Genomic DNA, 27235 nt, shown 5'->3' on the forward strand with positions numbered 1-27235 from the left:
GTAACCTGATAAGTGTAATGTGAAATGACTAGAGCATGCGCTTATCATTTCTTTATTTCATCAGTAATCTATTAATTTAATTAGATGTTTTTCTCTAAAGTAGCCGCTAGGAAAAAATGTCAACAGAGATGGCAGAAGTAGGCCTAAGCTTTAGAGGAAAGAAAAGAAAATAAAGGGTTTTACCTTTAATCTGGTATCTTGGTTTATTCAGTGTATCATGTGTTGTTTTCTGTTTGCTTTACTGAGAAATTCTTTTATGCCAGTTAATGGTGGTTATATGATATAAGTATGATATTTCTTACTGAACTGGATAAACAAACCTAAAACTTGTAAGGGCCTGTTCATGGCTTGTTAAAAAAATTAGTCTAACATTCTTTCTGGGGCTATGTAGTGTCAATCTGTCATTTGATGGCCATGTCATTTTCATTCCTGCCTTTATAGTCAGCAGTCTGTCTCCTGGCTCTAGAAGATTTGAGCATCCTCATGAAACTATTCCAGTTTTGCATTCTTATTGCTGATCCAAATATAGAGGCAGTGATTTTCTGGAGTATCTTGCTACATGTTCTCTATCTCCATGCTGGTCTCTTATGAGACTGCTGCATGAAAAAAAATGCCGTATGAAATAAGGGTGGGAGACTTCAGAGCACGTTGGCAACGGAGGTGCTTGGCTGTAGTGACAAATCCGTTAAGCTGGGCGAGGGAGGAGAGGAGGGATGCGCTATTGACTTAGGTCAGTCATCAGAGGAGTGTTTCTTTCCAGTCTGTAGACTTACTTTCATTTACTTACCATCTTTTCAGGTCTTGTCCATGTTGGAGATGAACTAAGAGAAGTCAATGGTATTACTGTGCTTCACAAACGACCTGAAGAAATAAGTCAGATTTTGGTCTGCACTGATTTTCATTTCAAGATCTTTTCTGTTGAGTGATCTAGTAATTACAATAGATGATGAAATTTAACCATGAATTTGAAATATAGAGAGCTACAAGATGTAATCCCTGCTTGTCTTTGCATTAAGAGTTTTTCTTCTCCCAGTGGATTAATGTCCTTTTGACTTCAGAAACTTCTACAAACTGAATCGGTACCAAGTAATATACAAATAGAAAGTTACATGTTGCTCTGTCAAGGACTTCCCTTTGGTGCTTTGTTTATGACAAGCAAATTGTAAATTAAAAGTGTGTACCTAAGAGATAAGCAGTTTATTCATAATACAGTATGTTAGGAAGCTGAAGAGAGTCTCGACTGTGTGTCCAATAGAGCTGTCAGTCTGTTCTTTATCAGCAGATTTCTTGCAACATTAGCAAATTCTTGCTTCAAGCTTCTCTAACATTAATGCCCACAAATCTTGGTAACTCTAAACCTCCACACCTGTGGTTAGCCTGCTGTGTTGCAGAAAGTGTCATAGCTCTTAACGCTTATTTGTCTCTGACCCCCTTGTGGCTTGATTCCCCCTGTCTTGGTGTGGAGTGGAGTTAGGGACACAGTAAGAAGAATGGCAACACTGGGAGACTGAAGTATCTGACATCGGTTCCATCACCTAATTTAAATTTAGATCAAAGTAATGCTGAATAAGGAGAATGACTGTTTTTAACTTGTGAGGAGGGAGGAAGGGGGAAGGATCAAAATTGGATTTTGAAATACGCTGTAAAGTTTTATTTGCGGGGGCCCTGGGATGCTATGTCATCTGTTACATGCCTGCCGTGTAATAGTTTCCTTTTCACGGTTTATTTTTTGAGAAAGAGCTACAAATGTCCAAGCTGATTGGGTTTCCTTTTTAATCTGTGCAGAATAGCAGGCTTCTCTAGGACATAGTTCATCTCATCTAAAATAAGGCATCTAAAATAGATCAGATAAACCTATTCCAGATTTCCAAAGCACCTAGAAGTGTGTTTTAATTTACTATAGCTAGTAATTGAAATTTACTAGAAAAAGATTTTTAGAGTGAAAGTAGATGTTTACTTTGATGTTTACATCTCACCTTAATGGTTAGCCACGATGTGGGAAAATACAGCAATATTTTTCACAGGACCACTTTAAAATGGTTAGTCTGCAAAAACTTAAGTTAGTGTCGTACAAAAAGCCACAGAAGTATTTAATGCCCTGGGAACTGTAATCCAGAAATTAATGCAGTTGCTAAAAGCAAACGAAGGAATTTTAATGCAGGTCTTAGTATGTTCTAGCCAAGTAGTTACTGTGGATGTCTCCATGGGGAAGACAATGTTTTTGAGGATTCATGGAACGTCATGATAGTCTTTGCAATGAAGTTAAATAGTGGATTACCTTGGCCTATTAAAGTTCTGAGAAGAAGAAACAGGCGCTAGCTCCTAAACCGAAAGTTGAATAGTCTGCATTGTGTCTTTGTCCTGCTTTCAAAGTAAAAACATTTCTCTCTTTCTCAGGCTCAGTCTCAGGGATCAATAACGCTAAAAATAATTCCAGCCATCAAAGAAGAAGATCGTCTAAAAGACAGCAAGGTACGCAACTTAGTGGAATACTGAAGCACGCATTTTCATATTTACACAATGCTGGCATCTCTGTTAATGCAAGACTCCTGCTGCGTCAGTGAGGAGTGCCACAGACCCATAATTGAACTAAAAAGATAATAGAGCAGTTTCTTGTTGTAAAATGCAGTGCCCTTTTATTCAGTAGAATTACTTAGATGACTTCTGTCTTCTTCATCTTGGCACATGTTCTTTCATAGAATTTCTGAAATCTAGCCTCTTCTTTTTGTTCATGTAATTAAAATTGGTGTTCCTGCCAGTCTCCTCCTACCATTACAGCTGCTGTCTGTCCATTATCTCTGGGCATTTTGCCACTCACTTGAGTCAAAACAGACCTATTTGCAAACAGAGCTGCATTCATCATTTGACTCCATTAGCCCACTGCAAACATCACCACACCTCTCTGAGTGCTTCATTTGCCCTCCTTGATCAGCAATGACTTACTGTTCGACTGCTCCCTTACAGGATTCCTCTGTCAACCTCTATTTCTGCTTCCCTGCTCTCAGTTGCCGACTTTTTCCTTGAAGCCCCGCAAATCACTTTTAAAACTAGTTCTACTGTGATGTGTTAAATAGTGGTAAGATACAAATCCAAAGTTGAATAGTAGATTTTGATGCATTAAAGGAACATTTTAAGGACACTGTGAACTGTGTTTCTTGGGACTTTGATCTTTGAGTCTCATGTTCCACAATGCCACTACATAATGACGGGGTACGTGCTTGAAAGTTAGTTTATTTTTCTGCATAAGTCAGTCAAAATACAGATGCAGCTGGATAGGTTTCAGTATTTTTGAGTACCATAAAGCATAAAGGAGAGATGAAGTGTATATGTAGTTAGCAGTGTAAGCATTGGGGAAGCCTTTTAAAAGTAGTTTGAAATTCCAAATAGCACAAGAAGAAAGGATGTGTTACTTTCTTTTAAAGGTGTTTATGAGGGCACTTTTCTGCTATAATCCCAAAGAAGACAGAGCCATTCCCTGCCAGGAGGCTGGGCTGCCATTTAAGAGACGGCATGTCCTGGAAGTTGTAAGCCAAGATGATCCCACATGGTGGCAAGCAAAGCGTGTTGGAGATACCAACCTCAGAGCAGGCTTGATCCCCTCGAAACAGTTCCAAGAAAGGTTTGTTGATTATGATTACAGAATTTTTTTCACACAAATAGTGTCACACTGATTTTATTCTGCTTTTTTTTTCACAGGAAAGGAAGGGCATGATAGTGCCACTAGAAGCTTAGAGGAAAGTGCTAAACTTCTCCAATTATATGATAAACTTCCTAGCTTTCCTTGACTTGTTTGCTTATGGTTTGTAGCATGAGGACAGAAGCACATAGTAAACAAACATGGATGAAACAAAATGTGGAGTATCAGTCTTTTGACCCTCTGGTCTTACGGAGACACTGTATTTCACAGACTTGTACTTCCATAGTATAAGAGGAAATGCTGATTTACTGTAACAGTTTTGAATTTATGCACGTAGTAGTAGTAAAAAAAAAAAGTGTATCTGATCTTTCTCACTCCTGAGAGAGTATTTAGCTTGGACCCGGATATCTTCTAGAGCTTGAAGTTTCTCTGTTTTTACAGCAAGATATGTGTATCTTCTAAAGCAAAAATATCCCTCAAGTCTTGTTTTTACAGTACAGAAGTCTTAAATTTAAGAAGGAATCTGATTTAGGCCACTGGTCTCATGTGATTCTTACTCCAAATTACTAGATGTGTTTTGTTTGGATTGGGAGTGTTAGAAAGGTGGGGTTTCTAAGAATTAAAAGGGTCTGATTCTATTGCTGGCCCAATTTTGCATAAGGTTTCTAACAGAAGACTTCTTTGCCTTTGAAATACTAGGCAAATTCTGCCTGAACAGCTGTATCCATCTTCCTGTGCATGCATATGCGTCAACAGATGCTGCTGCACTGTAGTCCTTTTTTTCCCTTTTTTGTTCCAGATATTGTAAACTACATTTCAATGTATGCAAGAATGTAGAAATTGCTTCAGTGTCTGTTTCACCTGAGTGACCGTGTAAATGCCTAAGCATCATCCTTAGTCTGTTATGAATGTTGGTCTGTTGCAAAAAAACCACTTAGGAAGAAAATGTGGTTTCCTTTGCCAATAGTGAGGGGTTTCTTGGGGTTGGATATTTGTGATGATTGTTGGGGGTTTTTTGGGAGGGGTTTTATTGAGCAAATTCAAGACTAGGTGATTAGGAGTTGAGCTCTGGTTCATGACTTTAACACTTCAGAGAATTTTACTTGATACTCTGTTCTTACATTTTCAAAGAAGCTGGGTGACTTGGTTTGTTTACTAGTAAATAACAGAAAACTCCAAACTGATAAGGAAGGCAATAGATAATTTCCGAGTATGCATAGCTGCAGTGATCATTTTGGACAAAGGTTATCTGGTTTTGGGTTCTGTTTGAGGTTAGTAGTTTTAGGACTGTGGCAGACAGGAATTTTGCCCATCCTTTGTAGAAATGGCAAATAGAAGTTGGATTCTCAGCAAGAATAAAATAGAATAGTTGTTAATCTTTTTTTTTTTTTTTGAAAGATTGGTTGGGGAAAAAGAATTAGAAAAAAATTACATTGATAAAAGTAACATGCTGTTGATTTCTGTGCTGTAATGTATGAAAGCCTAAAATGTTTTAGAATCTTCTCAGTCACTTTTCAGTACCAATCTGGGACTGTCAGAGTTTTAAAGAAAAAGTCTTTTTAAAATGTTGAATCAGACACATTTTATATTTTTCAAGGAAAAGCGCTATTTCATTCTTTATTTTCAATGCTATGTGTAAACATGCTGTAAATTCTTTATAATTCTGAGCTTACATGGCTAAAATATAATTATTTTCTATTTAGACGATTGACTTACAGAAGAACGATAGGCACGCTGCAGAATCCCAGAACTGTGAAGAAACCATTGTGTAAGTCTGTTCTGTTCCTTCAGTGATGTTTTAGTTGATACCAATTTCTCAGTATTTTTCTGTTATTTCAATAATGATGTCTTTGAATATGTTTTGTGTAATCTGTCATTGGCTGATTTGCATGGATACAAGCTGCCACATCGGAGGATTTGGGTTTGAGCTTTATCTAGTGTTCCTAGTGCCTGTTGTTTTCAAAACACATGGCTGTCCCTCCCTTCCTGCTCTCAAGAACATGAGGCCCTACACATTGTTAAGATGCTTTAAAATTTGCTAGTGTTCACATTTTTTCTATGGTTTGAAACTTGAAAGCTGCAAAAGTAACCCAATGCACACTTCTTGAAATTCTTACATAAGTGCATGAAATGACTCGAAGCTCATATGAAAATTAACTGTAGCTTTAAGGAGGATAAAAATCACTGGAGCTGGCAATACCATCTGTATTTCAGGCTTAGCATTGCAGAGCTGGTTTTGAGTAGACTTTAAAGTGATTCTTATTTACAGCTCTGAAGCCTCTGTCAGTGAATTATTCACACAGAAACTGCTGCGTGTGATGAAATTGCTAGTCAGTGATGAAAGGCAGAAGCCATTCTGTATTATCCTGGAATATAATGTTCCTGTTGCTCATGGATACTTCAGCACAGCTATTACAGATGTGGGGGGCAGCCCTGTGACTGTGGGAAGCCAGACATTGTGCTAGCAGTGCCACCCTCATGTAGACTGGGAATCTGAAAATTGTCCAGTGATACAAGTGAACTTCGGACCAATGGTGCATGGCACATATCGTTACGTATTATAATACTAAATTTTAGCAAAAAAGTCTTTAATCAGTTGATAAGGGTACATTACTACGTTATTTTTTTTTAAGATAGAAAAGCCTGTTTAAGCAAATCAGACCAGAAGTTGTTTCCTTTCCATTCCCTCTAATTATACTCAATCATTTGCCAGTCTTTTAATACACCAACTCTGCCTTTCATGCTAACTACAGATGATCAGTCTTCTGATAAAGGTAGGTACTCTAACTCATTTTCTCTCTGAATATAAACAGCCAATGCATTTTCTAAAATACTTGCTACGCCCCAAAGCAAAGGGAATAGTAGATATAGCTTGTTCCTACAGCAGTTTCTTCCTGAAATTACTTATTTCAGGAAATTATTTCTTACTTTATTATTTAAATTAATTTAATTTGGATTGATGACTGAGGTAATGGTAACTTCCAAATTTACTCCCGATTCAAGAGAAAAGATTTGTGTCTTCTGATAGGCATTTATGTGTTCTGTAGGTTTCTGAGTGGGGTTGATAGAGTTGCAAGTTAAATGCAGTCATTGTATCTGGTATTTTTTAAAAAATAAATAAATATTGGGGTTTAACAATTTAGAGCACCTGTATCAATCCAAATTAATTTTTCTTCGCTGTTCATTTGGACTCTTTTCTGTGTTATTTTCATTATGAGCAACTGTGTTGGGCTCATGCAGTTTATATGTCACTGTACCACACACCTTTCCAAATATCAGGTATTTTCTGTTGAATTTTGCATGCTGTGATTTTTTTTTTTTTTCACATTATACATGCTTCTTAAGAATAATATTGAAAGTATTGGTATTACATCAACTTTTGTGAAAGTACTAATCATATTCTGTAATTAGTTGGCCATGACTGGCATATCCTATCAAAGCACAAGTGTAAAACTAGAGGCTACCTTCAACAACAGAAAGTAGCTCTAATCTTAGCTATGGATAGGTGTATATTGCTACTAGTATCTTCTGTCAATATAGACATAATATTTTATGAGTATAAATTGGCATTGCTTGATTACATACCTGCACTCAACCACTCATTAAAAAAACAAAGTTCTTTCTCTTGATTGTCACATTTTTTTTAGAGGTTTAAGCTGCATTTATCTTTTGCCTGTGGTTGAGCTTGTCACAGAACCATACACCTCCTTCTTAAAATGAGTAGAATTTTGTGGATATTGCAGGGCACAGGTGCCCAACTTTTAACAAGCCATGTAGCCCTCTTTCAGAAAGTATAAGTAGTCGGTATTTATCTTATGTGTTTTTATCATATTTATCAGTATGGTGTTTTGCAGCTAAGTGTGGTGGGTTTATTTTGCATACTTTTAGGGGCCTTGGAGGTGGTCATAGTTTGAGGAGGGTTAGGTTGGCTTTTTTTAACATGGATTTGCATATTATTTTACATACATGCACATTACAAAAGCAGCAAATCTTTACCTTTTTAATAAAGAATTAATAAGCAATGATAATATAACAGTCAAAATGAAGGTGTTTAGAGCTCATATGTCAGTTGTCTCTGATTCCCTTTTGTCAAGACCAAATGATATTGAAATGTCAGAAGAGGCTATATTCTTACACACTCAGACTTATTTATAAAGTAATACATTAAAAAAAAGAGCTGTGTGTTTGTGGAGTCTTCTTTTTCACTTAGGTCTGAATATTACTCTTTTAGCAGCGGGACTGATCAAATGTACTGAATGCTACAGAGCATAAATTCTGGGAACCATAAATAGCAAGATGTAAAATTCTCTTGTGTAATATTGACATCAAGGATTTTTTAAAATATATATACCACTAGCCAAGGCAAATAATTTTTTGTATCATTAATGTTTGTGTTAGAAAAGCGTGTGCATATAATGCAGGATATAAAACTTCTCCTTCCCTCACCAATGAGCCAGATTTGTACCACAGGCACTGTTTAAGATATCTCCCTCTTCCCCTCTCACTCTCCTCTCCCCTGTGCCCTTACCCTCCCGCTCCCTGCTTTTTAATTTACAGAAGACTGTGACTGTGAAGGATATTTCAACGGACAGTACATAGGTGAGAAACAAAAATCCCTTTCCTCTTCTGTACCACCCATCCTGGGGGAAAAAACCAAACCAAAACAAACAAAAAAACCCACCCTCACCTTAAAAAAAGAAAAACTACCTTATTTACATTAGAGTCAATTTCCCATACATTCATAAACTGGATTATCTCTGTGCAGAGGCATAATTAGACTTTGGCATGGCCAACACTTGGAAATTCAAGATGATATGAGGGGGTTTTTATTATAGATTGGGTGTTTGGCTTTCTACCTGATATGCAAATTTTTCATCTATAAGATTAGCATATGTGCACTGATTTGATTATAAAAAATTTTGTGAGAGTAATTTGTATTCAAAGACCGAGTAACTTCTAGCTGAACAAGCTTGAAAATTTAGATAACTGGAGATACGATTTAATATACTTTTTGTTTTCCTGTACAGCTGGCTTACGCAGGAGCTTTAGATTAAGTCGTAAAGAGAAGGAGAACAGTCTGAATGAAGGAAAGCAAGCAGAGCAGGCAGACACAGCAGAGTTCCTAACATACGAAGAAGTCACAAAATATCAGCAGCAGCCCGGTGAACAGCAGAGGCTGGTGGTTTTGATTGGTAAGATACACAATTGGTTCAAAATTTTTCACCTATCTCCCTCTTCCTTTATGTTGTGGTTTAACCCGGCAGGCAGCTAGAACAACACACAACCGTTCACTCACTCCCCCCGCCCCCAGCACAGTCCTGTATCATATTACTTGTGTGAAATTTGTATTATTTATTCTCTTTGCAGTATTTCATTCCACACAGAAATCTGTCAGTCAGTTCTATTTTATTAGGTTGTTTGGGGGCCAGATTAAGTGAGCTCAAGCAGAAGGTTGTGTCAGAGAACCCACAGGAGTATGGTGTTGCAGTTCCACGTGAGTAAAACTTACTGACTTTTGTGTGTCGCCACTTTATTCCATAAATGCTGTCTAATAGCATAGTGCTAGCTGCATTGATGAATGGTAATTTGTGTTTTGAATATTGATTATATGCATATTTCAGAAGTATTTCAAATTATTTTTCTCATTGTAATATATGGTGTTTGCCCTTAATAGCTGAATAGATCACTACATAACATGGTACATATGCACTTTGGAATTCTGTCAACTCAGTTGATTTTTTTTGAATTGCATTTTCTCAGTCCATTAAAAAAATGAGAAACTGAATACAGGAATTATAAATAAGATTGTAAATTGCAAAAAGAACTAGTGTGAAAAACTAGTATCTTAAGATTCAGCCAAAACATTATATGTGCTTGAAAGAGGATGATTTTTCTTCAGAATATCACACCAGCCAAAGTTTATTTTTTAAAAAAAGTATACAGCAATAAACCAAGTCAAAATTTTTATAAGATTTTAAATTGTTGATTAGTATATCTAGGCTGTTCAAACAAGCCAGTCACAGTGATAATTAGTGATTCTGCTGCATGGGTTTGTGGCTAGAGTTACACTGAAATTTTTTTTTGTTGGATTATTTTCTAAAACAATAAAATAATTCAGACACAAAAATCGATCAATATTTGTGTTCCTCAACAAGCTACTTTTGCAAGCAAAAAAATTAACCTTGAAGGCACTGTTTATATGTTTTTTAAGACTTTTGATAAACATCTGTCAGGCAGACATTCAATTAGTTAGCAGTAGAACTCATATGGGTAATTTTTACTTGAATCTAAACATGTACATAAAAAAAAAAAAAAAGCAGACATCACTTTTACGGCCAGGCATAGATTTGTAGAATGATCACCAAAGCTTCTCCTACAGTAATAACAATTATTAAAAGAAATTATGGCATTAAAGGTAAGGGACACACCTGATTATCTAAGTTTTACAGTAGCGTGGGAAAACAGCCAGGGATATTCTTACTCTAAATTCAGAGGCAACATAATAGGACTTTATATATTTTCTATTTTTTTTCTAACTTTCAAAGAAAATGAGTCCAGTATTCTAAACAGTTAAGAGATACTGTTTTCCATAGGATATACTCTGCTGCTCCTACCATGTGTAAGAAGTATGCCTCCTAATTTTTCTGTTAGTTATAGCACGCTTGGGAGCAAAACAACTTCATTTTTGGTCTTATAATTTTTGAGATTGAGTTTAAAACAAAATTATAATGTTTGATTTATATTTTATATTAATTGGAATTTGCCAGTGTGTAACTACCTTGTTTGAGGTCATGAAAATGTGACTGGAAGTAAACAGAGAAAATACAGTTGTTTGCAAAGGCTGATCTGTCTTCCATGTCTTGCTTCCATTCTTTTCTAGATACAACCAGGTCAAAGAAAAGTCATGAAAAAGAAGGAGTAGAATACAATTTTGTCTCCAAGCAATCATTTGAGACAGATGTGCAGCAAAACAAGTGAGTTGATTTCAAAATACTGGCATAATTGACTGTATTTCCAAAATATTGCTAGTTAAATCTTACATCATATGAATACTAAAATCAGGTGTAAAGTTGGACTAGGTGTATTAGAAGGGTTCAGCTTTCCAAGTAAAAAGCTGTTTATTCAGTCTGGACTGTTAGCATGACCTCAGAAATTTAGTAAGAAGCAATTTCGTAACAACATAGGACTAGCGGGAGGATCGTAAGTTAGAATTTAAGCCTGCATATTATAAGTAGTATGATTGGCCAGAATTTAATCTAGTGAACATAACATATATTTAGTTGGGCCTACTTATTCTCCATTTAACATGATGGGTAACAAGTTTTCTTCATAAATCCACTTTAAAATGTGTTGTGGTCTGAATCCATGGATATAAAGGACTTTCAGGAAACACACTCCATCTTATGTGAAGTACAGATTTTTGGCTAGTCTTCCAGAAGATGGAAGAATTGGATTCTATTTCCGTGCCAGCTTTGTTCTATTTTCTGTGAAAAACATCCTCTTTCTTCCATTAGGCTTGAACATCAGTCAACTGAATTAATGCAGCTTCTTCCCTTATTTGTCAGTAGTGCCGATTTGCTGTTAGTGACCTGTGAAGGAGACTATTGCTACTAAGCAGACAGAAGGGAAAAAATAATCAGAAAAAGAAAAAAAAAATTGATTGCTGTGACTTCAGGAAACAGTTATCAAATGTTTTGAGTTAAATATTCTTTGTGGATAGTATCTAAAAATTTATTGATTTTTTTAGGTTTGTGGAACATGGAGAATACAAAGAAAATCTGTATGGCACCAGTCTTGAGGCAATCCGGTCTGTGATGGCCAAAAAGAAGGTTTGTTTGGTGGATGTGGTACCTGAAGTAAGTTCTGCAGCTTTTTTTCAAAGAAAACTATTATTTCTTACTAGGCTGCCAGCCCAATTAACTGATGGTGTTCACCATTTGTGGCTACTTGCTCTGCAAAGAACAATGATGCTCTCAGAACTTGTGTTTCCAACAGGCGGCCTGACTGCTAGCTGAGTGGAATAGGGCCCTTCAGGAAGCAGTGCAGTGTTTACAGTTCCTAGCTGGCTAGTTCATACAGCCTAGGGGACACTTTATCCGTTCTCACTGTGGGATTTTTTCCCTTCCTGTAGGAGAAATGTGCATCACTGTCCTAGCCTGCTCAACAGGCTGGAGACAACACGTAGAGCACGGCTGGGTTTCTCATTCTTGTTCCTTCCTATTGCCTCTGAAGCGTTAATAGCGTTGTAACCAGTGCCAGTATACCTGCTCTTAATCCCTCCATACTGGAAGTTAGAAATTTTGATTCAGATTTTGTAATTGGGCTAGAAAAAGACTTGTAGTACTACTCCAGATGAATTCCGGGTTTAAAATTTCCTGTGTTTGGCCTCTTAAGCAAAGCAAACCATAACTTGCCTGTCAAGTCAATTTTTTTAATATTTTTCTCGATATCTTTGGCCATGTCCTTCTTCCTCATATTGCAATGCGTAGCAAGGCATGTGTGCAGTTAGACCATGCTCCAGGAAGCTCATGTACTCTTGCAAGCTAGCCAGGACACCGACATTGACCTTTTTTTGAAAAGCAAAATGTTACTGTGGTCAGATGTATAGTACACAGGACTTCGCACCACAGTGTGTCCTAGTGAAATTAGTAACTTGAACCCAGCTTGAAAAGATTATTGACGTATAACAAAAAATTTTAAAATGGTGTAACAAAAAAACATCTGTTCACAGGCAGTGAAGCACTTGAGGACTCCTGAATTTAAGCCTTATGTTATCTTTGTGAAGCCTCTCATTCCAGAAAAGAAAAAACATGCCCTAAAATCTCCCATGTCAGAAGAAATCTCAGCCCCCCTTGTAAGTATTCTAACCTTAATCTCTTCTTTTTAGACATGAAAGAGGTGTTTGGGCTAGCATTCCTGTGATATGGAAGAACTCCTCTTCCATGACAGCGGGAGTCAGAGTGGGGCACTAAGCAGGTCCTGTGCACATACAACTTCAGAATGAGATTTTTGACTCCCTTAAAACTTGACCATACATGAAGCAAACTGCACGTCTTCTATGTGGATGTGTGTGTGTCACTCAAGGCTGCAGTAATAGAAGCTGCAACTGAACTCAGATAAACTAATAATAATTTTACATTTCTGTTGAGCAACCCCATCTAATGGCAAGGGTAGCCACCTATTTCTGATACCTCTAGAGTGAGAACCACCCAGGCTGTTACTCAGGTACACACAAAATGCAGCATGTGGGTGTCTTACAAGGTGAAAACCTAGACCCAACTGCAAATTGGTGATGTGTAAATGTGAACAGAAATACTGAGTGTGCATAATGTCTTTACTTTGGGTAACGTGAACTTGATTTTACATGTAACAGAACTTAGCTCACTTGGTAAGTTTTCACGTAAGCCCCCAAAATTATTGAACTTGGGGACAGTGAGTCCAGCATTCCTTTTCACTTTTGAGGAGTGTGCTTTCCAGGTGTTAGGTTAGGCAGTGACTCTGACTTCATAAAATGCAGTGTCACCCTCTTACATCCCTCCTGTAACATGGTTTTTCCCCCTACCTGTCACCTCTTGCATTTTTGAAACAGCCTACCAAATTCCAGCAGTAGCGTACTGCTCTTTGATCTCAGTTGTAATATCTTATATCCCCTTTCCTAATGGTAGCAGCTCGTTTCATTTCCTTTCAAAGTAATGACTCCTTGTGCTAATATACTTTAAAATGCTAGTAATTAAAAAGACGTGCTGTAAATTTTATGCCGCCTTCTCATGTTGATCAGCAGGATGAAGAACAGCAGGAAATTATTAATTCAGCAGCATTCATTGAAGAGCAGTACGGCCACTTAATTGACACTGTACTGGTGAAAGAAGATCTCCAGAGTGCATGTAATCAGCTGAAAACTGTGTTAGAGAAACTAAACAAGGATTCATTTTGGGTGCCAGTCAACTGGGTTAGGTCATAGCTTGTTATCATCTGTTGAAGGGAAAGATTGTATAAAAATGTCTTGTAAATATATGGATTAGAAAAGGGAAATATGTCAAATTCACTTCACAATTGGTGGTTGATCTAGAAGGTAATACATAAAGACTGTGTTTAGTTTTTCTCATACAGTCAGAAGCTGACAGTGCCTTCCTGAATCAAAATCTTGAATAGCAGCTGTCATTTAAAAGTGAAAACTCAGACTAAACCGATAAGTAAAAGATTGGAGTGACTTTTAGACTGTAAATAGTGCATTTTGTACAGTAAAGTTTCACAGAGGGTCCCACACTTTCAAAGCATTTAAGTAGTGCAAGGACACTAACCAGCTGGATTTTTTCATCCCTTGGCCATAAATGTTGTGGGTAGAGTTGAGGCACCTGAACAAGGGACACTTCAGGAACCAGTCTGCCTACAGAAAGCTTCAGCTGGGTGGGAGGGATGTCCTTGGGAGAGTGCTTACACTGTGTCAGCTACTCAGACGTTCAGCTGGCTGACAAGCTGGCAAAACATATTTCCCTTCACTCAGAATCATTAGTTGCAAATCCTTTCCAATTAGGCCAGGTGTATAAGTTGTATATATTTTAGCATTTGAGAGATGTGGGAGGGTTTTACGTCCATCCCACCTTTCCCAGTGCTTCCAAGTTGTCTTGCACAGGTATGAGTCTGTTCATCCATAGCTTATGCCTGCTTTCCTAATCTCTTCCTACTGACACAGGACAAATGTTAAAACCACCTGTGAACACACCTGTGTGACTAGCCAGCTCATAAACCAGAGATGTTTTTTAGTCTACACAAAAATAACTGCATATGATTTAAAATAGGACTTTTAAAAAGCTTATTTTCTACAAGACATCTTTGCAAATGCCCCATGATGGGATACCACCTTGACACCAACACAGCAGCTCCAAAAAGGGCGCTAAAAGGAGGATGCTGAAGTACCACATAGCTGAGCTACAGGTCCAAATCAGCCTTCCAGCACTTAGTACTACCTTTGTTCCAAATCAGGTAAAGGCTTCCAGAGCATCTAATTGGCTACGTCAAGTCCTGAAGAAGAAATCTTAATTGTTGGAGGACTTTGTATATTTTTAGATGGGTGTTAATAAGAAAAGGCAGAGAAATTATGCTGGAAGCGTCTATGCTTTCTAATTATTTGAAAAAACTTTGAGTATTGTACAGGGTGCATGTTAGCTGAAACTAGTTCCTGTTTTCCACTGTCTGCTGAGGTCTGATCTTTCCTGTGTACTACACCATTTAACAAGAAAGACCTTTTGGTGTACCAGTCTCATTCCTTGCATCTTAACAGTATGATGTTATTCTTGTTCCACTGCATTTAGCAAAACTAACAACACTGTATATTAAAAGCACATTTCTTATATACCAGTGTCACTGAATCTGTATTATTTCTGGCCCAAAAAGTCACATCGACCTTCTCTGAACATGTACGCTGGCACCTTTCATGTACTGTACTGCCTATAGGTATTGAGGTTCCTGTTCCTGCAAGAGTAAGTGCTTTTCACAGTCCGATATCTACTCGGGCTTGTCAGAGCAGATACGCTGCCTGACTGGTGCCCTCAGCAAACTCCTTCACCTGGGGGTGGCCCATCAGCTCTGCCACTAACTCTGCAATCTTGTCCCAGCACAGCCACAAAAAAGTAATGTGGCTTATAAGAGACATACATTGCCAAGTGAATTTTGTGATAGTTTTAAAAATATTATACTCAGGTTTTCCTAAGATGAAAGTACACCTATTTAAGTAATAGTATTTCAAACTAAGTCATTTTATGAAAACAGGAAATGAGCAGATAAATCTCACCATAGATCTATATTGCAGATTACAACAGGTTTTTATAGTCTGCAAAATGTAAACATGTTTAGAGGATAGAGACCTAAAGAAAAATAGGTAAGATGCTATCTAAGAGTCAGAATTCACTTACTTAGATAGCAACCTTGCTTTAACATCTTGGAATATTCCAAATGACTAGCAGTAAATTAATTTGTATGCTTTATGACATAACATAGTCTAATAATAGAAATATGTGTTAAGAGAAGCAAGGCAAATGACATAGAGGTACACCTGAAGTTACAGTAACTGAAAAGATGTTAAGATACAATATTGCTATTAAAAGTGAACTGAAATATTCAGTATGAGTTAAAAAAATCTTTCTTCTAAGTGTATGCAGATACTCTATTGATGTACAGTCACATACTAACTTGGGATACTGTCAGAAATGGTTTTCATTTTTTTAGGTTCAAAGTAAAGGATGGTGAGGGGCTATGTATAACATGCAAAGGAAGAGGATGTTACTTTTAGAGGGCTCCTAGCTGTTTAATTATTTGTAAAAAATACATAATTCTTCAAAAAATGAGGCCTTCTAAGGAAGGCAGATAGCAATTGCAGTACAGACCAGTGAAGCAGTTTTGCCCACCTTCAACAGGACAGCAACAGACCACACAGTCTTCTCTCCAGTCTCTTCCTTAACCCCAGTAACGTAGGAAAGAAGGGACTACCTTGGTGACAGACTCCTTGCACAAGAGTCATACCCATCACCAGAAAACACACCTACCCAAACAGCAGAGACCACCAGGACCATTGTACAGCCTGCTGATCAGAAGTCATTCATCTCTCTCTCCTTACGATTGTCTCCTTTCTAGCCTCCCCACCTGGTTTTATGCCTTTGTTACAGTTGCCATGGCCTCCCATCTTCAGAACTTGACTTCCTAGTCTTATTTTCTGTCTGGAATCTCCAGGTATAACTACAATGTCAGATTGTGACATGGTAACATTTTTCTGGTAGATGCTCAGTAGTTTAACAATCCACACCCTCTGTGATCTGCTTACAGTGCACCTATCCAGCTGCTGTCAGTCACACCAACAGAAACTACTTTCTTTTCTACTCTCTCATAAACTGAACAAGTATAGTCTAAAGGAACATCTTCTAGACCAAAACCAAGATGGACATGTATGAAGTAGTCCAGCTGGCTGAAAGCAGGTGTGTTCCCAGTGCTAAAGACATTAAAAACTCCTATAAGATCTGCCATCTCCCTCAGACCGATTCCAGCAGAGGGAAATACACAGGAGTGATATTCCAACTACACAGCCACTTACATCCATTGCAAGGCAGACAGAAGGTGATGCTAAAAAAAACCCCAGTATTTCTATTCACTTTAGCAACAATTACCCAGACTTTTCACAGAAGAAAACAGCTCCACAAAGAGCAACTTTGCAGAGAACAAGCTGGAATAGTTCCAAAGTGAGGTTGAAGTTTATAGGCCTTGTCTTCAGCTGTGTTGTGGCAGCACTCATGACAAATCACTGGTGGTACTCAGGAAGGCACTCCCACTAATTAACTTGATAGCAATGAATCATCAAAACATGCGTCTTAAAAAGGGCAATTTTTCTGTTCTGACTTGACAATGTCCTGCAATCACCGTCTTTAGATTTGTCACTTGTTTACCAGCACTTCAGTTTACAATTTAAAGGCTTTTAATATTGTCCCAGATTTGATGCTTTTGCAGGTAGCCAACCAAAAGTCTTCTAGAGGCATCGCTACCAAGATCAGAGTGCAGGCTAACATCTTGCATGACTGTTTTCAAGAAGAGGCAGCAAGTTTAACAGGGGGTAAGGGGAGGGAGGCAGGTAGAAAGAGGTAGGTAGCTGACAAAACTTCATAATGGGATTGGCAATAGAGAGACTCATCCTAGTGAAAAGTCTTCCATAACCAGCACATTTTATAATAAACTTAGTTTTAGCCCTGCAATTGCTGAATGAGGGCAGGAACATGGGTTTGCACAGAGCCCCGTCAACTGCAAAAAGGACCCACAGTGTAAACCAGCACAAAATGATGCTCGATTTCACCACTCATCCTCAGCACAAAGTATTTAAGAGCAGCACGGGGTAACCTGTACAGGAAGTGGATTTTTTCCTGCCAAGTATTAGTAGATATGCCTCTTCACTACAACCCTAAAATTTAGTAGTAACTTGAGTTACTATCTGGGGACATGTGGCAATTTCAATTGCTTAAAACCACCTGAAATAGGGAAACCTTGTCACTGCTCAGGGTGACTCCTGTTAACCACATTTAAGGGAACTGGGGTGCCTAAGAGACTCCCACCCCATTCTGGGGAAGAGAAGCTTTTCAATAACATTACAAAATGGAGTACTACCTTGTTTTATGCTAAGGCATGAATTTCAGAAAAAGTGCATGTTGAATGTCATACAGCAAAAGCACAATACTCTAAGAAGCACTATGATTTAATAGTAAAAAAATCTGACAGTTACCAGAAAAAAATCTGGTTATATCAGTTGTGCATAAGGGAAGGAGAAATTGTATTTTGTCTATGAACAAAAATGTATTTTGCTAAACAGTTTGGGGTTTGGACCTACACAACTGGTGGCAGGTCAAACAAGGCACAGACTAGTGCTTGGAATCTGCTCCCTTCCCCCCCACCCCCTTTTTTTTTTTTGTTTTAAAAAAGAAGTCCACTCCATTCAGACAGAACAGCCACCTGTAGATTTAAGAAAGTGGACAGTATGCACCACATAAGCTTTTATCCTGCTGTGCTGAAGATTCCCTTAGCTGGACTCCCCGTTTGTCTGTGCTTTTATCCCAAAGACCTGGTGTCTGCAGGATCTTTATGATCAGTTCCTCAAAGGCATGTTGCACTCCATCCTGTGTCTTGGCACTGGTCTCTGGTGGAGAGGGAAGAAGGGGAAGGGAAGAGTATTTTATCTTATTTGCAGGGAGTATTCCACTTTGTAAGAAGTTCTTTTAGGACCAGAAAGAAGATACAGTATTGTAATGAGTGAATCTCTTCTCCATTCTCACTTAAAGGTACACTTAAGTTGAATTGAATATGATAAACAGAAATGCATCCCAGTCTGAAGCATCTCATTTTTCCATCTAAAAAAATTCCACAGCTCCTTATTCTCTCCATAATGGAGAAACAGAAATTGTTCTCAGGTTGTGATAGTAAATCTACAAGATAATTATTCCGTAACTAAGCTGGCAAACAAATAATACAGAGGGAATTACATGTTTTCCCCTATGTGTTTGTCCCGGTTCCTTCTGGAAATCTTTTCAAGAAGCTTCACCTAAAAGGTACTTTTTTTAAAAAAAGAACACACACACAATTTATTTCCCATCTTTATACCTTCACATTGTATATTTTATTGCTGGTCTAAGAATACTGTCTTTTATGTAGCTGCAACAGAAAGCTGGAAACAAAAAAAAGATTACCCAAGGTCCTTGCTGACCTCAATCAGGAGACAAATTCCAGTCTTCTGGGCTCTGAATTAAAAAAACCTGCTAGTTTCGAGAGAATATAAAGCTCATGCCTACCCAGCACATGAAGTAAATCTCTTTCAGATAAAAGTACTTCCTATTGCAGTCAATGCAGAGCATCTCTGAAAAAAAAACCTTAAAAACTACATCCATGCATATGACCTAACACAGGAAAAGGAACCCATATTAATTAGGTACTAAAAAAAAAAGTAAATCAACTTGTCAACCTGAAATACAATTGTACACCTCATTCACGCTTTGCAATACCAAAACAAACATATGAATATACAAGGTTTTGGCAGAGTTACGTACCTATAAAAAGCAGTGAGTGTTTCCTAGCAAACTGGAGTCCTTCTCTTCTCTCTACTTCACGATCAGGCTGCAGAGACGAATGAAGAACATGACTAAAATAAGCTACATTTGCCACTTTTAGGAAGTCCCTGGAAAAGCACTACTGCAAAGTGAAGTTTTGCTGAAAAGAAAAAAGTCTATAAAGCCACGTAGCAATCAGCAACTGGATTTTCCCACTCCACAGACAGCTTACTGCTAGGCAGGCTGTAAGGAGGACAAATTGAACAGTAGCAACGTCAAATCACTAGGAAATGAATGTTTTGCTATCTTCTGAATCAACTAGAAGCAAGATATATTCCAGAAAGGAGGTTTCAGGAGACAAACAGCTGAGAAAGCATATCAAAGGATCTGAAAATTGACAGATTTGGAAGGGGGCAGAAAAGAACCTAGTTCAGGATAGCCACACTGGAAACCTCTTGTAGTAAAGCAAGAGGGAAATATCTCGCTATGCAACAGGCATCTAAGATATGTTAAAATACCCCAGAAACGTACACCAACCAGTGCACCTCACACCCAGGCGCATGCTCTAAAGCTGTCTGAAGACCTGAATTCTCCTTCCCCACCGCCTGTCCAAATCAGAGTCTGGTCAAAAAGAAAGCAGCAGTTGTGCTGTTGCACTGCAGTTAACCTCAATGGTATAGAGCAGTTTTTAGGCAGAACCTCTCACTATCTGAAGAGAATCTCTCTCATCAATTGCATCTCTCCAGGAGATTTTCCATTAAAATCTTTAACAAGATCGGCTTCAAACAAGAGAGGGGATAAGTGGAGCCTGCCCAACCTAGGTTCCTCAGTTACACAGCATATCACCTCCTCACACAACAGATGTGTTAGTTTCAGCACTTAATCTCACATTTATACTCTATCACGACTGTGTAATCTGTGGAAGAGCGTAAGAGAATGTATTTCTAAACTGACCTTATCGGTTTTATTGCCCACTAACATCTTCACAGTGTTGCTTCTGGTGGTATGCATTTCCAGCTCATTCAGCCAGCTCTCTAGTCCTGCGAAAGTGTCTTTTCTTGTAACATCATACACTGGTAACAGAGGAAAGAGAGCTTAAGAGCTGTAATGTCTTGATCAACGTTTACTTCATTATGGCAGAACTTACTCCCCACTAACTACTGCCCCGAAAATAAAGCCGTATTAGGGAATTACAGAAAGATGCATCAACCATATCCTCCTCCCAGAGGTGGAGCACATTGGCCATGCTCACCCAGCATCGCTAGGGATTACAGAACACGAGGATCTCTGCAATAGATCTGTGACTGGAAAGCAGACTTACCAGCTGAAATCTTATACCTGTTACTAGTTTTGAATTGGGCCACACAGAATATTTTTAAAAAGGTATTTTGTCACATCATTTAATGTATAACTACATGTAAGCACTGCTGCTAAAACACAGATTCTGAGTAAAAAGTGACTTATGGTCACAAGTAACTTTGTAACTATTCACTTAATTAAAAGGTTTAAAAAAGCTGCATCACAGTCAGAATATTTTGTACAGCAAGGTGTTCAGCCTTCACAATCCCCGAGAACAGGAATCCCTCCTCCTTTTTTCTAATTGGTATTATCACGCAGAAGGGGACTAGCCATCCATTACTTGTGCTGCAAGCCTCATGTCTTACAGTAATCACTTCAAGAGTTTGGGGGGGGCGGGGGGAAACAAACCAAACACAAAACCCAATTTGCCTTATTAGCAGAAACTCACCAAAGTAATTACTACAAAGCTAGTAATTCATCAACAGTTTGCAGTGCGACATCTCTGTATTTCTAATTTAAAATATTTTGAAGAAGCATAATTTCCTGCCATTGGTTTTGCATGCTCAGTGTTTGAGCTAACGATGCAGTAGTGTTGTAAAAACCTTAATTATTCCTCAGATTCTCTCAGACAACCTCCTTTTGTTGCACATTTAGGTAGTAATAAAGACCACACTTTTTGCAATCATGCTTTTCTTCCATATACCTCCTACCTAAGACAACCCCTTGAGCTCCTCGATAATAACTGGGAGTCAGCGTTCTAAAGCGCTCCTGTCCTGCTGTGTCCTACAGAGGGGGGTGAAAAAAACAAACAAAAAACACACACAAAATCAAACATATTTAGAACAAAACAGGTATTTTAAACTACACAAGATAAACACAGTTAAATTCTTCCTGACCAGTAAGGATATGCGAAACCATAAGACAACAGAACGAGGGAAGCAGAAAACATTAGCAGCAGCAACAGAAAATGGATGAAGAGGGGTAGAAAAGCATGGAGAGGATTTGATTGAAGGTTAAAGTGATAAGCACAGACACCTGTAACATGAGTGACACAAGAAGAAAGGCAACAGGACTCAAATACATAAAAGGCTATTGCTAAGACTCTAAGCAGATAAGGCGTTTAAAATCACCAGTTTCATTCAATTATTACTGCAGTAGGTCACACGTATTCTTACGAATCTTCAAAATAGCTCCTAATGCAACATGAAATTCAAAAACCCTCAGAACAAACAATAAGGAGGCAAAGAATTACACAAATATAATTTTTACAAAAACTATTTAAATGTATGTACAGATTACAATCAACAACGATGTTGTAAATTATTTTTCCTTTGTTGAAAAAGGAAACCAAAATTGGCAACATATTTACTTAATTCGGGTCATCGTTACTAAGGAGATTGTACTCATAGGCATGGATGCACACATGGACACCAAAGCAGAAGCCTCTTTTTCACCCTGATGCAGTGTACATGCATTAAAGTTTTTATTTATCATTGTATAACTGCACTGATTTGTGTGTGTGTCCCCCAGTTAGCAATTTCTTCTGATGCTGTTATGGACTGCTGCAAAAGCGCCTTTTCCAGTTACACAACTTGTGCAGGTTCTGGCATTGTTTTTCATTTCACAGCAAGGAGACACGCCCCTGTGTAATTATTACGGAAAACAATTCTTGGTTATTTTCAGCAAAGCTTCTGCTTTGCGTGCAGCATGTTCAGAATACAGCAAATACACATGCTCACTGGCTAGAGCAAGTGTGACTTTATCACTCGCAGAGCACAAAGTGTGAATGAAAACAAGAAAATAATTCAAGTTTGGGCATTTTTATCGCTTTTGTTAATATCTGCCCAAGGCGCATTTGTGCTCCCTTTCCAATAGTTCCAGTTGCTTAATTTGTAATGACGTGTTCTTTCTCAAATACCTATGACCATATACATAAAATCTCTTCCTTCTAGGGCTCTTTCATTCCATTTAGGGGAATAAATGTGATGCTTTAATATTATAAATAATCCTGATCACACAGTTGCAATCTGATTTCCCAGTTTGCAGGTGCTGGAAATACAGCATCAGGAAGTTCAGGACAAATGCTCAAGTCTCCCAGTAAACCTGAAACAACCTTTAAATAGTTCAGGACCAAGTATACTTTTTTTACCAATATTTTAACCAAAATAAAGCATCTGTAGTGTTTCTGGTATGGTGAACGCACAGAGCTGCAGAGTCCCTACAGGAAATCATGCAACCCGTCACCCATAACATCACTTTTCTGCAGTTTACTTAAGTGCTTCTGGGTCACACAGGCATGAAATGCCTGCCTTCCTTGCAAGTCTAACTCTTCACAGAGGCTTTCAGAAACCCAGCTGTGTAAGCACAAGACAGGGCAGTCAAAATCTCTACTAGAACTGAAGAAGTCCCAAACCTAGAGCGATGAAGCATTTGTCAGGGTTTTGAAAGAACCTTTGAAAGAAGTTGTCTGCAACTACCGCCGTACAACCACGACAGACACTCATCCTACGTGCACTTACATCGTAAGCACACAAGCTCAACGTGCAGAAGACTTTAGCAAGGGGGAGGGAAAAAGGCAGAGGAAAAAGCCCCACAAGAAGCAGCTCTTAATGTTTTCACATCTGTGGAGAAAAAACAAAACCTACCCGCATCTGCCTGGAACAAAACCTACCCATATCGCAAGCTGTATCGCATGGCCGTCTATCACCACTTTCTTCACTTTAAAATCAACACCTGAGGAGAAGCAAAGGCTCGTCAGAAGGAGCTGCCGAGTGCCCGCCCTCACAGACAGCTCTTCCCCCCCTCACGCCCGCGCAGTCCCGGCGGGACCCCGAGGGAAACACGCGAAAACGCCCCGGGCGGCCCCCGGACTCACCGATGGTGGGTGTCAGGCACGGCTCGAACGCACCGTCAGTGAACCTCAGCAGGAGGCTGTGGGGAAAGAAACCGAAAGCTCAGTCCGGCGCCGAGAGAGCCCCGCTCGGGCGGCCCGCACGGCCCGCACCTGGACTTCCCCACGGCGCTGTCCCCGATCAGAACCAGCTTCAGGGTGACGCCCGCAGCGTCCATCCCCAGCACCGCGCGGAGCCGGGAGGATCGCGGCAACAAGGGGCCAGCGCGGCGTCGACGGAACCGCTCCAGCTCCGGGCCTGACCCTGACCCTGCCGGGATCCGCCGGCAGAACCAGCTGACGCGACTCCGCCCCTCGGGCGGCGGCCGATGCCAGGCGGGGCGGGGCGGGAGCGCGGCAGGCCCGAGCTGCTGAGCCGAGGGGCCCCTGCGGCTGGCCGGCGGGGATCGGCTCCGGGCCCGGCCATGTCCGATTACCGGATCTCGGTGGAGGAGCTGAACGATCTTCTGGCTAACGGGAGCGGCTGCTACAGCCTCCCTAGCGCGCACAGCAACGAGGTGGTGCCGCGCATCCACGTGGGGAACGCGTGAGTGCGCCGGAGCGGGACGGAGGCGGGCGGTTCGCCTGAGGGGAGGCCGGCCGCTGTGGAGGCGGGGGCCGGGGAGCGGGGGGACCCGTGTTTGTGAGCGGCTTGTGAGGTTGGGGGTAGGCGGACTGCGAGGCCGTGCGGGGTTCGTGAGGCGCGGGGCGTTCACTGAGGAACCGCCGGAATGAAACGGGGGGGGGGGGGGGGGGGGTGTTGAGGGGGGAGTCGGGCTGCGGGGCGGAGTCTGCTGGGTCTGTGCGGGCCCCGGGAGGCCCAACGGGGCCTGGCCGGGGCTCTGCGGCCCCGGGGACTCGAGCCGAGGGGAACGGGCAGCCCGCGGGCCTGTGGCTGCGAGGCCCGAGCAGCCTGACAGGGGCTGCCCGCGGCTCCGGCTGCTGCCTGACCGGCAAATGACGAGGCACAGCTGAGAAATGTCATCTGCTAAAATGTTCCGTACCCTAGTGAAGCCCCAAATTTAAGCTAAAATAGCGCTGAAACAAGGTTGAAACTTATTAAGTTGCTTAAGAACGAAACGCACCTGCTCAGCTGTGTCAGCGCACGGCTTTTTTTTTTTCCCTCCGGGTATTTCCTAGTCTTGCTAACAAGTTGTTGGTCATCCGCACACAATATCATCTGCAGAAGCCTGTTCGCAACACCAGTGTAATAACTGTATGATGAGTGGAATAAGCTAGAACATGAAGAACAAAAATGGTAATAGGGATATTAGATCTCGGTTTAACCGTGTGGGAAATAACCTAAAGGAACCAGGGCTTCAATAGGAGTCGCCACCCCTGTCTGTGACCGGTCAAATGAATGTTTCTGCGCTCCAAGTCCTAAAAAAACTCATATTCATGCACATGATGAGAGCCAGAATGATACAGGGAACGATACAGGAATGGCTATGATGGAAGTCCTTAAATGAGGACTTTATCTTTCTGAAATTGGAGACTTTGATACGTGTGTAGTATACTGGCTCCCTGTTCTTATTTGAAGCTTGTAACTCCTAAAGAAATATAAGTCAAACCCATAAGTTTTCATTTACTTTCTCCTAAGCCAAACCAAATGCTGTTTGTCACTGCCAGTTGATGCAGGACATGCGCATCTAGAGATAGGACTGAAATTACTATCTCCATGGCCAGTCTGATGTCTGACAGCCACCTTCTCCTTCATATTTTTAGCACTTACCTGGAAGAAATGAAGTCATAGCCTACAAGTTGATTTACGCAGTAAATAATTTAAAAATAATTTTGAAGATAGCTACTATAGTTTTCATTCTTCAGGAATTGATTTTAATATACAGTATGGACTTTAATACATTCAGATGCAAGGTTGTCTAGGAACAGAGACTGCACATGTAAGTTGCAGGATAGAAAATGTCTGCCTAGTGGAAAGCTTTACCACTGAGAAGGGCTTTTGATGTAATAACTGACAACTGAAAATATCTGGCGCCCCACTGCCATTTGTAGCATAAGCAGTTTGCATGGGCCCACCTCTCCAGCCTGTCCAGGTCCCTCTGGATGACATCCCTTCCCTCCAGCATGTCAACCACACCACACAGCTCGGTGTCATCGGCAAACTTGCTGAGGGTGCGCTCAATCAATGTCGCCAACAAAGATGTTAAACAGCTCCAGTTCCAACACCAACCTGTGAGGAGTGCCACTTGTCACTGGTCTCCACTTGGACATCGAGCCATTGACCACAACTCTTTGAGTGTGACCGTCCAGCCAATTCCTTATCCACCAAGTGGTCCATCCATCAAATCCATGTCTCCAGTTTAGAGACAAGGATATTCTCAAACTGGAAATAATACTAATTCTTAAGAGGATTTTTTGTGGCAAGTGGGGTTGCGGTATACTGCCTTGTAAGTAGCACTTGCTATATTAGCTGTCATTCTGGAAGAATTTGAAACTGTGCAGATCTGTTCTCACACCATTTCCAGCTACATGTCCCTCTCTTGTACTCTCGTTGTGTAGAGATAAGGCTAAAGAGAGATCTGTTTTTCTGACTTGACTCCTTCTCCTATGAACTGCTGGGGAAGTGAACCTCCTTTGCCTCTCAGGCTTTGTGCATATGTGGGCTCCAACAGTGTGCAAGGCATCAATAAAGCTTGCGCTACTGTGTGTGAGAAATAAGCCATAGCTTTGTTTGGGGCCTGTATTTGCAGTTCATTAGCGTGACTTGTTCTGCTCTAGCATCTGCACAGAGCTTGGAATACATCTAACACTTAAAGCTGTCTTGGTGCAGCGTGCATCTGATTGGCGTGCACCTCGTATCTCAGTTTTGGCCTTTGTTGCACAAACCTCCTTACTGAATCTCTGAGGAGTTGTCGGAAGCACTTTGCACTGAGCTACAGGGAAGTCCAGAAAGGCAATATAGCAGGAGAGCAAATTAACACAGTCATTTGATCTGACATTGAAATCTCTGCTTTGACTTGGATGGATCAAACCTTCCTGCAGTATAGGGCCACCACTACAAGTGGCAGAGATTTTATAACAATAAGAATTCACAGAGTAGCCACACCTGTAGAGTTTTAACATGAAGGGATTGGAATCCCAATATATGGCATTAAAGCAATAGAATTTGAATAGGAACTCTCAGGAAAAAATTAAAACATCTAAGTGAGATTTAGAAACTTCTGTTGGAAATCTTTTGGGATATTTTGCATAGTGGTGCTGCTGTCTCGCCTTATGAGTAACTCATATTTAGATAAAAATGACAACACAGAGACATTCAGGCTGATGAGATCAAATTGGGTCATAGTGTAGAATAAAAATTTATCTGTCAAATGACTTCATGTTACAGGCAGAACCAAAGTACTAGATCCCCCGTGTAATACATAATTAATGAAAACACAGAGGTAAAATGATAAAATATTTTGAACAGAATGTTTTTGCATATTACAGTAGGCAATTCTAACCTCTCAAGAAGATTTGATGAGATTTGTGAAGATGAGTAAAAATGTATGATCACTAAAACAAGAATTATTATTTAGGTGACAGACAAGCACAATTATATATTTCTCAAGCAATAACAAGACAAGAATTCAGGATACACTGGAAGTACAATTCATTTTCTATTTCTGTACAATTCAAGATGTGTTTCACTGTAACATCTTAATCGGTGACCAGGACAGTTGGACAGAATGCATCTTTATCAGGCTTGCAGATGCCACCAAAATGGGGGAGCAGTCAACACACTGGGGAGTAGGATTTTTATTCAGAGCAACCATGTCTTGTCTTAGCAGGCTTATCTAAGGGAATCTGTTGGGGGGGGGGGTTTACACACTATTT

At 39.9% G+C, this 27235-nt stretch overlaps 3 protein-coding genes across 8 annotated transcripts in view; 2 read left to right on the top strand and 1 right to left on the bottom strand.

The window, feature by feature from the left end:
• The window catches only part of MPP3 (MAGUK p55 scaffold protein 3), a 27400-nt gene extending 9325 nt beyond the window's left edge, over positions 1-18075 (top strand). Inside the window, exons 8-19 of one of the 6 annotated variants that reach the window (XM_075775296.1) lie at positions 799-917; positions 2398-2472; positions 3423-3619; positions 5341-5405; positions 6391-6411; positions 8195-8236; positions 8665-8829; positions 9051-9131; positions 10518-10611; positions 11385-11493; positions 12369-12491; positions 13416-18075. In XM_075775296.1, coding sequence (XP_075631411.1) covers positions 799-917; positions 2398-2472; positions 3423-3619; positions 5341-5405; positions 6391-6411; positions 8195-8236; positions 8665-8829; positions 9051-9131; positions 10518-10611; positions 11385-11493; positions 12369-12491; positions 13416-13598 — 1274 coding nt within the window. In that variant the 3' untranslated portion in view covers positions 13599-18075. The remainder of the gene's footprint in view (positions 1-798; positions 918-2397; positions 2473-3422; positions 3620-5340; positions 5406-6390; positions 6412-8194; positions 8237-8664; positions 8830-9050; positions 9132-10517; positions 10612-11384; positions 11494-12368; positions 12492-13415) is intronic. The other 5 variants (XM_075775298.1, XM_075775297.1, XM_075775300.1 and 2 more) reach the window with 5 other exon arrangements.
• Positions 17852-23716, bottom strand: LOC104629695 (ras-related protein Rab-18-B). The gene is made up of 7 exons (XM_010300178.2): positions 23513-23716; positions 23384-23439; positions 23180-23241; positions 21219-21291; positions 20164-20282; positions 19210-19276; positions 17852-18305 (listed from the first exon to the last, which is right to left on the bottom strand). The coding sequence occupies exons 1-7, from the start codon at positions 23575-23577 to the stop codon at positions 18130-18132; spliced, it is 618 nt and encodes a 205-aa protein (XP_010298480.1). The 5' UTR covers positions 23578-23716; the 3' UTR covers positions 17852-18129.
• Positions 23717-27235, top strand: part of DUSP3 (dual specificity phosphatase 3) — a 12938-nt gene continuing 9419 nt past the window's right edge. The window contains exon 1 of the mRNA XM_075775320.1: positions 23717-23945. Within this exon, the coding sequence (XP_075631435.1) occupies positions 23728-23945 (218 nt within the window). The 5' untranslated portion in view covers positions 23717-23727. The remainder of the gene's footprint in view (positions 23946-27235) is intronic.

Source organism: Balearica regulorum, chromosome 24 (assembly GCF_011004875.1).
Source record: "Balearica regulorum gibbericeps isolate bBalReg1 chromosome 24, bBalReg1.pri, whole genome shotgun sequence".
Lineage (NCBI taxonomy): Eukaryota > Metazoa > Chordata > Aves > Gruiformes > Gruidae > Balearica > Balearica regulorum.

Coding starts and splice junctions, on each gene's coding strand:
- LOC104629695 (XM_010300178.2), bottom strand. CDS start 23,577: ATGGACGCTGCGGGCGTCACCCTGAAGCTGGTTCTGATCGGGGACAGC. Junction 23,242..23,383: donor GTGCCTGACACCCACCATCG/GTGAGTCCGGGG, acceptor GCTTCTCCTCAG/GTGTTGATTTTAAAGTGAAG. Junction 21,292..23,179: donor CGATACAGCTTGCGATATGG/GTAGGTTTTGTT, acceptor CCCCCTCTGTAG/GACACAGCAGGACAGGAGCG.